The 11,293-nt window shown below is 34.7% G+C and overlaps 2 protein-coding genes across 4 annotated transcripts in view; both read right to left on the reverse strand.

Annotated features, from left to right (window-relative positions):
* Positions 1 to 3,372: 3,372 nt before the first annotated feature.
* thoc6 (THO complex 6) lies at positions 3,373 to 6,847 on the reverse strand. 2 transcript variants are annotated; one of them, XM_016487751.1, is made up of 13 exons: positions 6,721 to 6,847; positions 6,403 to 6,494; positions 6,140 to 6,204; positions 5,903 to 6,006; positions 5,727 to 5,764; positions 5,570 to 5,618; positions 5,296 to 5,367; positions 4,607 to 4,709; positions 4,473 to 4,522; positions 4,276 to 4,338; positions 3,937 to 4,047; positions 3,693 to 3,821; positions 3,373 to 3,516 (listed from the first exon to the last, which is right to left on the reverse strand). In XM_016487751.1, exons 1-13 carry the CDS (start codon positions 6,733 to 6,735, stop codon positions 3,436 to 3,438), a joined length of 972 nt encoding a protein of 323 aa, XP_016343237.1. In that variant the 5' UTR covers positions 6,736 to 6,847; the 3' UTR covers positions 3,373 to 3,435. The 2 variants fall into 2 exon arrangements, with proteins under 2 accessions (XP_016343237.1, XP_016343236.1); XM_016487750.1 differs by lacking the exon at positions 6,721 to 6,847 and having other exon boundaries at positions 6,403 to 6,512.
* A 1,047-nt stretch (positions 6,848 to 7,894) lies between these two features.
* LOC107689653 (serine/arginine repetitive matrix protein 2-like) overlaps positions 7,895 to 11,293 on the reverse strand; it is a 15,492-nt gene continuing 12,093 nt past the window's right edge. The window contains exons 13-14 of one of the 2 annotated variants that reach the window (XM_016487754.1): positions 8,478 to 8,588; positions 7,895 to 8,385 (exon numbers count right to left, since the gene is read on the reverse strand). In XM_016487754.1, the coding sequence (XP_016343240.1) occupies positions 8,334 to 8,385; positions 8,478 to 8,588 (163 nt within the window). In that variant the 3' untranslated portion in view covers positions 7,895 to 8,333. Of the gene's footprint in view, positions 8,389 to 8,477; positions 8,589 to 11,293 lie in introns of both variants that reach the window. The other variant, XM_016487753.1, reaches the window with a different exon arrangement.

Genomic DNA, 11,293 nt, shown 5'->3' on the forward strand with positions numbered 1-11,293 from the left:
GCGAAACGCGAAAAATGTTATTAATAAAATACTCAATAACTTCACTGTAACACACTAGTGTCACCAAATTCAGTTCACACATCACTGCTCTCCTGCTGGTTATACTACAACACTTATTTTGAAAATAATTGCTTTTGTATATTTTTAATGATTATTTAAAATTAAAAATTGTCATTACCTTCATTGTTATTGGACAAAATAGTCAATAACTTCACTGTAACACACTGTACTTTCTCCAAATTCAGTTCACACATCACTGCTCTCCTGCTGGTTATACAACAACAGTTATGTTTGAAAATAATAGCTTTTACAATTTTTTATGATTTTTTATTATGAAAAATAGTCAATAACTTCACTGTAACACTGTACTTTCTCTAAATTCAGTTCACACATTACTGCTCTCCTGCTGGTTATTCTACAACCGTTATTTTGACAATAATTGCTTTTGAATTATTTTATTTATTTAAAATAATAATCAATAAATTCAGTTATTGGACAAAATAGTCAATAACTTAACAGTAACACACTGTACTTTCTAAAAATGTTAAAATGTCAAAGTGCAAAGGTTGTACTATAACCAGCAAAGTTACATGTGTGTGTTAAATAAAGTTGATAGTATTATAATGTATAACAGTGGCATTCATAAAACAGAGTTAATTTAACGGTGAAGACCTTATTTATTTTCAAAATAAGTGTTGTAGTATAACCAGCAGGAGAGCAGCGATGTGTGAACTGAATTTGGAGAAAGTACAGTGTGCTACAGTGAAGTTATTAACTATTTTTCATAATAAAAAAATAATTAAAAATATGCAAAAGCAATTATTATCAAAATAAGTGTTGTAGTATAACCAGCAGGAGAGCAGCGATGTGTGAACTGAATTTGGAGAAAGTACAGTATGTTACAGTGAAGTTATTAACTTTTTTTTCATAATAAAAAAATCATAAAAAATATGCAAAAGAAATTATTATCAAAATAAGTGTTGTAGTATAACCAGCAGGAGAGCAGTAATGTGTGAGCTGAATTTGGAGAAAGTACAGTGTGTTACAGTGAAGTTATTGAATATTTTGTCCAATAACAATGACGGTAATGACTTTTTTTCCCATTTTAAATAATTATAAAAAAATATGCAAAAGCAATTATTATCAAAATACGTGTTGTAGTATAACCAGCAGGAGAGCAGTGATTTGTGAACTGAATTTGGAGAAAGTACAGTGTGTTACAGTGAAGTTATTGACTATTTTGTCCAATAACAATGACGGTAATTTCTTTTTTTTTTCATTTTAAATAATCATAAAAAATATGCAAAAGCAATTATTATCAAAATAAGTGTTGTAGTATAACCAGCAGGAGAGCAGTGATGTGTGAGCTGAATTTGGAGAAAGTACAGTGTGTTACAGTGAAGTTATTGACTATTTTGTCCAATAACAATGACGGTAATTTCTTTTTTTTTTCATTTTAAATAATCATAAAAAATATGCAAAAGCAATTATTATCAAAATAAGTGTTGTAGTATAACCAGCAGGAGAGCAGTGATGTGTGAGCTGAATTTGGAGAAAGTACAGTGTGTTACAGTGAAGTTATTGACTATTTTGTCCAATAACAATGACGGTAATTTCTTTTTTTTTTCATTTTAAATAATCATAAAAAATATGCAAAAGCAATTATTATCAAAATAAGTGTTGTAGTATAACCAGCAGGAGAGCAGCGATGTGTGAGCTGAATATGGGGAAAATACAGTGTGTTACAGTGAAGTTATTGACTATTTGTCATAATAAAAAATTATTAAAAAAATTGTAAAAGCTATTATTTTCAAAAATAACTGTTGTTGTATAACCAGCAGGAGAGCAGTAATGTGTGAACTGAATTTGGAGAAAGTACAGTGTGTTACAGTGAAGTTATTGACTATTTTCCATAATAAAAAAATCATAAAAAATATGCAAAAGCAATTATTATCAAAATAAGTGTTGTAGTATAACCAGCAGGAGAGCAGCGATGTGTGAACTGAATTTGGAGAAAGTACAGTGTGTTACAGTGAAGTTATTGACTATTTTTATTGGACAAAATAGTCAATAACTTCACTGTAACACACTATATTTCCCCCAAATTCAGTTCACACATCGCTGCTCTCCTGCTGGTTATACTACAACACTTATTTTGAAAATAAATAAGGTCTTCACCGTTAAATTAACTCTGTTTTATGAATGCCACTGTTATACATTATAATACTATCAACTTTATTTAACACACACATGTAACTTTGCTGGTTATAGTACAACCTTTGCACTTTGACATTTTAACATTTTTAGAAAGTACAGTGTGTTACTGTTAAGTTATTGACTATTTTGTCCAATAACTGAATTTATTGATTATTATTTTAAATAAATAAAATAATTCAAAAGCAATTATTGTCAAAATAACGGTTGTAGTATAACCAGCAGGAGAGCAGTAATGTGTGAACTGAATTTGGAGAAAGTACAGTGTGTTACAGTGAAGTTATTGAATATTTTGTCCAATAACAGGGAATTTATTGAATATAAAAAAAAAATCATAAAAATCATTCAAAAGCAATTATTTTCAAAATAAGTGTTGTAGTATAACCAGTTTATTGACTATTTTGTCCAATAACAATGACGGTAATTACTTTTTTCTTTCATTTTAAATAATAAAAAAATATGCAAAAGCAATTATTATCAAAATAAGTGTTGTTGTATAACCAGCAGGAGAGCAGTAATGTGTGAGCTGAATTTGGAGAAAGTACAGTGTGTTACAGTGAAGTTATTGACTATTTTGTCCAATAACAATGAAGGTAATATATCCATATCTTGCCAACTTTACCGAACTCTTGTCCTCAAATGTTTAAAAATGAACTCACTAATTGTAAATTTAAAAAAAGTTTTACATGTAAAGAAATTAATTTTGTTTTTGATAAATATATTTAAAATGGTGAGCACATACATGAAATTAAGATTCCAGTTGTATCAGCAGCCTAATAAAATGCATTTTTTCATGTGGCGGGTCACCTCTTGCAGGCTGCCATTTTGACCACATGACCAACTGAATACCGCATTTCTGTAACAGATGTTTTGACCATTTTCGCAGATTGAGATAATACAGTTTAGAAACATTATTTAACGTTGTAAATCTAACATACTTTTTGTATATTTTCATGAAAAAAAATGTACATGTGTAATACTATTATTTGTGTGTTTTACTATAGTGTTACACAAAAAACGACCAAGTACACCTTAAAAGGCCTTTTCAGGGTTCAATGCATGATTCAAATGTAAAGCTAAAAACACACATTGAAAAAACAGCGAACAATAACCAAAAAAAGTTTATTGTACAAATACATTGTTTAATTGCATTATAGCAAATCATAATTCGAGAATTTGCCAAAGATTTCAATTCAAATTCAAACAAATGTTGGCGTGTGCTCAAAATGACAGAGAAAAGGCTCTGTAACTGAAGTTGGTGAACACATCAATTTGGTGACTGCTGCCCCCTACTGTCATAACCTGAAAGATGAATATTGGGTAAAGGGGAAAAATTGGGTAAATACAATTATTCTGTTCACAAGTCTTCACTTTCCACACACATAGCCAATGAAGATACATTTTATAGATATTGCTGCAATTTGTAGCATCTGTTAAAGCAAAAAAAATCTGGCATGGAGTATAACAGGTGCACCTACCCGATGTTCAGTGTTTTTGAGATTCAGAGCCAGTGTGTTGAGTGAGGAAGGAGTGCAGGGAATCTGAGCTTTCACTGTCCCTCCATGTAAACAGTGGGACACATGCGGACCCTCACCTACTGACATGATCTAAGCACAACCACAACATAATATATTATAAAAAATAACTATAATTATATATAACAATATAAATGGTGCCTTTTTGTTTTTCTGTCACATTAAATTGACAACTAGTCCTTCTCACCAGGTCCTGGTAAAAGACAGCTTCCCTTTGACAGCCAGGCAAAGGGAAGACAGAGGTGGGGGACATGGAACGGAGGTGCCATAATGAGAGCGATGGGCCTCCACCACAGAGCTGGAGAGGAAATGGATAACATTTTATAACAATAGGGGCATTATGCCATTCCATCTTAACATACATAGAGGGGCATTCCAAACGAGCAGTAGTCCATTACAACCATGCAGATAGTAACTGAGGTATTTAAAATCAAGCATGTCAATGCATATTCAGAAAACACGAGATAAACAAGAACAAATAAAGACAATAGCTTCACTGTCCCTGCTAACTACAAGTCCATCTTACCATCCAATCAGAGTCCGTAGCAAGACAGCTAATCCACTTCCCAAACTGGGGGCGTGCGCATTCCTGACTCGCCATTCCAGAGCAAGTTTGAAAGTGAGAGAGTAGAATTTCAGTGCTGTATTTTTTCTCTTTGAGGCATGAATGCATGGTTTTAGCTTATTTGTTTATTTTTTATCATAAGTACAGGAGTGTTTTACCTCGTATTTGAAAACTTCAATACAGTGAACTGGGCGATTTGTCCGTGAGTCTGGTGGAGGAAGTATATACTTTTGTTACATAATGTATCTCAAAGAGTAAAGGAAATAGAAACAGTGCAGTGTCATTCACTGACCCCATATCCTCACGGCACCATCCTCCCCACCAGAGAGGATCTCCTCTTCCCTTTCTTTAAAGCACAGGCAGTGGATGTAGTCAGTGTGGCCCTTCAGTACAGACTACAGAGCAAACAACACAAAGGGGAGAAATATTAAGGGGATCCTACTGTGTTGCAATTTATTTATTTACAAAGCTGAACATACAGCCCACTAGGGGGCCAAGTCATTAAAAAAATAAAAAAATAAATAAAATAAGTGACATTAGACTTACATAATTAAATGATATATACATATTTTTTTCAATTTATTTTTCAGTGCAGCAAACAGCCTTTGCACAAAATAGTGACCGCTTTTGCGTGCCATTTACCCCCTCAAAAACAAAAGCAACTGTTAGTGTACCTAAAATATGTGTTTTGGCAAACTGTTTTTTTGTTGTTGTTATAAACAAATGTTTAATTCTTTACAAATGTCTGCTTGTGAATTCAGCATAGGGTGTTACAAAACAGTCTGCAGTAACTATCTCTATATTTGGAAAACATCAATTAATTTAAACAGTTTTGTTAGATATTAATTGTATTATATTTCCTTAGGAACACGTTTTTTTAAGCTATTATTTAAGCAGAAGTGCAAGAGGGAAAATCATACCCTTTGTTGGCGGGCCTTCAAAATATTGTCCCTGGAGATACAAAGATGTAGTCTAACTGACCTTAAAGATGCCAGTCTCCATGTCCATGATGTGAATATTATTGTCACCTCCTCCAACTATCAAGCTGTTGTCCTGAATTTTTTTTTTTTTTTAAACGAGCATTAAATTGATAAACTTTAAGATACTTAGACATACACAAATATATAATTTAATTCATTCATTAATTAATAATCTCATTTAAATAGAACCATTTATTACAGGTAACTACAAAATATGGTTCCTTAATGAAAAGCATGTATTAGAAATAACCAACACAAATAGGTGAAGTACAAACCTTTGGGTTAATGATCATTGCATTGATCTCTGGTATTTCAAGACTAGTCCTGTATGGAATGAGAGATTGCACAAACATTTGAAATCACATTCAGGCAGTTCCCACAATAATGAAAGTCATAAAACCAAATGAACTATCACTATCTTGAGTCTCTCACTCATAACTGGGTTTCCTTGTCCATGCAGCTTTGGTGCTCTGTGGAGACAAAAATATACACATTTATTTTTTATTTTTTACCATATCCATATGTACAAAGCACAACTATGAAAAGGAATATACATTTTCCCCAACCCCAAAAAATACTCAAACATTTACTGAACAACTGACTCTTACTTTTTTGATGAGCTCTGCCCAACTCCAGGCACTGATCTCTCCATTCCCAGCACTCAGGAGATGAGTGTCCGTGGAGAGAAGAGAGAACACAGGACCATCATGAGCTGAAACAATTAAAAAGCCCTTTCACTTGTCATTGTTGCAATACTGGATACACGTAATGTTTGGGAGTTGGATAGTCTAGGACACATGTTGTAAAGGTAAAATTATCTTTGAAAAATGAAATCTCAGTCTAACCAGTGAAGTTAAGGATGGGCTTCTGGCTCGCCTGTGATGCATCTGGACTCAGTGCAGCTGAAAGACTGTAAGAACAAGAACACTTAAACATCAACACGCTATATATATATATATATATATATATATATATAGATAGATATATAGAGAGAGAGAGAGAGAGAGAGAGAGATGCTTACACACGTACATCAACAAACAATAGGAGACCAGCTGGCTAACAACGCCACCTAAACTGCCATAACTGCATGATTAAACTGATCACTAACCTGAACACCGCGATCTCTCCATAGTTATTACCAGCTGCAAGGAAGCGCCCGCAGGGAGAGAAACTCTGAGAGAACACGGACATATGCAGGAGCTGGAGAGAGATAAACATGTGTCACGAACACGATTGCCAATAATTTATACATTTCTATGTGCATAAATATAATTGTTGGCATATAAAAATGTATATGAACCATTTGTTAAAACTGCTTAGAGTCAATGATTACACTGCAGGCTGAACCATGTTTCCCATGGTTTTCAATGATTTAAAAGTTTGTGCTTACTAATAACTTGAATAAGATCCTGATCGTATTATTTACCTCAACTGGACCCATGTTCCTGGAGTTTATTAAGCTGTTAATTTAACTTGACAAATCCTCGGTCGATTTCCATACAAAGCGCCGCTCCTTAAAACAGCGTCGCGTAAATATGACGCATCATTCAACCTGCCTCCACAGACCAGCCCGCTACAACAGTTACCGTGGTAACGTTAACTGGTTTCCGCCACGTTACCTTAGTCATTTGAGGTGTTGCGACTGTAAAACTATACATGAATATGGCAAAAATATTATAATAATCTTTCGAAATATTTATGAAAGTAGGATTTAAATATATATAGCTTTAATTTAAGCTAAAGTAATTTTTCACTGTTAAAAAATATTTCTTCGATCTGTTTAAAATAACATCTGAACTGCAGGCCATAAGCAAATCTAATAATGCTACTGGTGGGTTAATTTTCAAAAAATAAAAGTGTAAATATCAAAACGTATGTATATAACACATTATATATTTTTATATAATGGGGATTTAGATTCTGATCTAAATCAAATGATTTGCGATACGCGCTTTGAAGTCCCGTGATTCGCGATCCGATTGGAGCGGTTCCAAACAGTGAATCATTTTGCGACTCAATGGTTTAACTGATTCAGTTTCAAAAAGCTCCGTTGTTACGGTGTTCTTTGCTCGCTTTCTCTATATAATTTATCCGTTGCTTGAATAACCGTGGAAATGAAATCATTACAATTAACTGGCCTAACTTACAATGTTTTTAATAGATTGTGATCACGTTAAATAGTTTCCGTCGTATTAAAAACATTTCATGACATTACACCCATTATATGGCACTTGCCTAAAAAGACGGGTTTATGATGTGCGTTATTAACAGATTACAGTATCATTAGGTTACTTAAGATAAAGCCTTACTACCCTTACCCTCCACCTATGGAGAGAGAAAAAAGTTTTCAAAAGCATCCCCCATTTTTCCACAAATCGCACCCTGTATACTATACATATATACCACCCATTTATCTGACCAATGAGGAAAAAAGTACCCCCCCACCCCATTTAAAAATTACTTCAGTTTTAAAGAATATAGTAACCTCTGTGAATGTAGTTTCCAGTGTGCGGTGTATTTAGCATCAGCTTCTTCAGCACCACAAACTAAATATTCAGACAAGATTCTACTGCCATTTTATTATTCATAATTATTTTTTCCCCACAAATAAACAAAAAGGAACAGACTCCGTTTACATATGCAGGAAAATAATATAGTCCATTCTGATCACCAACTTACAGACATTCATCTACATTCAGAACAATGTAGCAGACAGAAAACCACTGGACATGTGTTATATTTTTGTTTATGTGTGTGAATGTGTGTATACAAATAGCGTCCAGCATCTGTTGGCACAGAGCAATAGTTGTTGAGCTTCAGTGTCTCAGCTGGCCTCTCTTTAAACATTAATGATATCATAATAAAAGTAATAATAAATCTTCCCTTTTGGGATGAGTTACAACGAACCATGTTTTTAAGAGACCTTCCTTTACTAATGGTGAAAATATCACCATTACAACTAGTCACATTTTTAGTCTCATCCATGTGATACTGAGATGATTCAGTCCAGTGAGGGTCAGGAAACAAAAAAGGTTTCACTTATTTCCTCCGTCGACTGTCTGGAGATCTGCTTCTCGACTTCCTGCTTGCACTGCTGATGGAAAACGGAGATTAAGATCAATATTAGCGAGAACAGTGAGTTGAAAGTTATAGTAAAAATACGTAGATCTGTTCAGAACTGACCGTCGAGAGGGTAGAGAATGTGCAGGTCTTCGTTGCCTTGCTGGAGGGGAGTAACTGAGTGACCTAGAGTCTCTCAGCGAGTCTGCTGGCACTCTCTTGGGCCGTGGTGGACTGCAGAGTTCAAAGGAAATGATTGAGACAGTGTTTTAGAGTACAGCAGCAAAATGGGATACAATTTGATTTCCCCAATGATAATGCTTTTTAGAATTTACAGTTATTTGGCATTATAGTCAAACTATATTCTTATTATCTGGCATTAAACTACTGATTAAATTACTGATTAATTAAATTAACTATTGGCAGATGTTTAAAGGGGTCTTATTATGCTTTTTCACTTTTTGAATTAGTCAGTGTGAAGTGTGTATGTTTGGGCATAAAAGATCTAGAAAGTTACAAATCTCAAAGTCCACTCCAAATGGAGATATTTCGTTTAAAAAAAATCCCTTTTCAATAACTACAACGAACGGCTCGTTTGGACTACAGCGTTGTTTTCCGGGGTATTGTGGTGTCACAAAGCGGCCAATTAGAATATCATTAAAATAATTCCCACCTACGAAACTCGAATGGTTGGGGGGTGGGGAGGGGCGAGGTCGTGGTTAGAATGCTTGGTTGAGTGAGTGCATCAGACAAGACAAAGACGAAGAAGTGCTGCTGCAGAGTTAGTGCACCAGAGAAAACGAAGAAGAGGAGGAGCTGCTGTAGTGTCAAGTTTTCGCCATGTCGAAGAAACACTGTTTTTTTTTCATAAATTGCTGACAGTACAATACTGGACAAAGATGTAATCTGCAGAATTTACACTTCAATTATGAGACTATGGTATAAATAAATTCAACTGTATAACAGTTTCACTGCAATTCATGTTATAATGTTAGAATTAAACAACAATAAACAAAATACATATTACCATTGCACTTATCTGTACATAATAAATGCACTTATTTTTAAGCGGTTGTTGACATCATATCTAAAACGTGATTTATAATATGTCTGTCTTGCAATATCCATGCGTGCAAAGGTTCTGCGCGATCCTCTTGTTCAATATTCTCAGGGTCTGAATACGGTGTTGCGCCCAATTCTGACCCCCGCCATATTATTACCCCCCTAGTATTGGTAGGTTTAGGGTTAGGTGTGGGGGAGGGGTTAGGATTAGGGGTGGGGTTAGGATTAGGCAATCAGGTATCGATTTCAACGAGGGGGGTAATAATTTGGCAGGGAGTCGAAAATGGGCACAACATCGGCTCAAATTGATATGGCAATATTGACGCCATCCTTAACTATACCGGAGCAGACGGAACTTGCTGCTTTGGCAAGGGGCGGGGCAGTACTGAAACACCGTCTAAGCTGTTCACCAATCACAACGCACTGGGATAGCCAACCAATCACAACACATTTCGTTTTTCAGAAGATGGGCCTTCATCAAAGCCGGAACTAATCGAGCCGTTTGTGCCAGGATGGGGAGAAAGGTATTTTAATAATGTAAATTATGTGAAAAATAATGTGTTTTTCGAACCACCAAGCATGAGAGCATGTTCAAGTACACCCCCAAAACAAAATCACGACTTTGTAAAAGAGCATAATAGGACCCCTTTAAAAAGGATTCATTACCTATTAATTTATTACTTATTCATTATTCATAATTTTCTGCTAAAAGCCGCAATTGCGACTTAAATACAATTTTTTTTTTTACAGCTCCAGGTTTGCTGGGGTTGTTTGAAGGGCTGGATAATTTGACCAAAACTCTTTAATTATATATCAATATGACTATAAAAAAAGAAGAATTTTACTAAATAATAAACAAAATAGGAAATATTACTGTTGTAATTTCACTGTAAAATAAAAATAGTATAAGTATAAAAGAATAATAATAATTGTATTTTACAGCACACACATAAAAATGACAACAATATTCATGGGTGTCTTGATTTCTTAAAGCTTCTCTTTTGTTGACAACAGACAGTTCATAAGCGCTCCTCATTGTGAGTTTGGAAAGATGGTCCATGGTGTGTTCCCAAACACACGGTATAAGTGAACCAGAATCAGAGTAGATGCAGAAAGGAAGATGCAGAATTTGTGTGTAGCAGAATTTACTGTAAAGTTCACAGTGTAAACCACTCTGAGATGCTGAAATCACTGGATTATGAGCTGCTTTCGTGTAAAAGAACACAGTGCTTAAATTTGAAACACACAATGCATATGGATTTCTTTAATTAAATCACAGTCTATGTGATTTGGCATTAGGGCTGGGCAGTATATCGAGTTTGTACGATATATCGATATTTTCTTTATAAGTGATTCGATATGAGGCAATGCCGTTTATATCGATATACACTAGTTTGATACGAGCGCATCTGAAAATATAGCAGAGGACACAGACTGAGCTGCTGCGGAGAAAGTGCATAATCATAATTAAGGCCTTTAAAAACTGGTAAGACAGTTTATAGTTTCATTTCGCATATTAGTTTAAGCGGCTCAACCCGTCATATGCTCTGACAGAAAGGCTGCGTGTGCACTAGGCTACTCGTGCTGTTTAAGATGTGCTGTCTTCCTGAATGCATAACTTACATTTCACAGGTATATTCTCCATCTGTAAATGTTAGAAAGTCATGGAAATATTTCCATTTTACTGTCAGAAGTGCATGAGCCTTCTGTTTTGGGATTCTCCGCTAAACTTCACGAGCACTGCCGCGCGCATGCGCGCCAAACAGACAGAGCTCAATTAAATAGGAGCACAATAATTCTGACTAAAATATAAATTTCGCTGAAATATTTGTAGTTGGACAATAAATGTGACATGTAGAATTTTAAACCTACAAGTA

The sequence above is a fragment of the Sinocyclocheilus anshuiensis genome, unplaced genomic scaffold, assembly GCF_001515605.1.
Source record: "Sinocyclocheilus anshuiensis isolate Anshui unplaced genomic scaffold, SAMN03320099.WGS_v1.1 scaffold813, whole genome shotgun sequence".
Lineage (NCBI taxonomy): Eukaryota > Metazoa > Chordata > Actinopteri > Cypriniformes > Cyprinidae > Sinocyclocheilus > Sinocyclocheilus anshuiensis.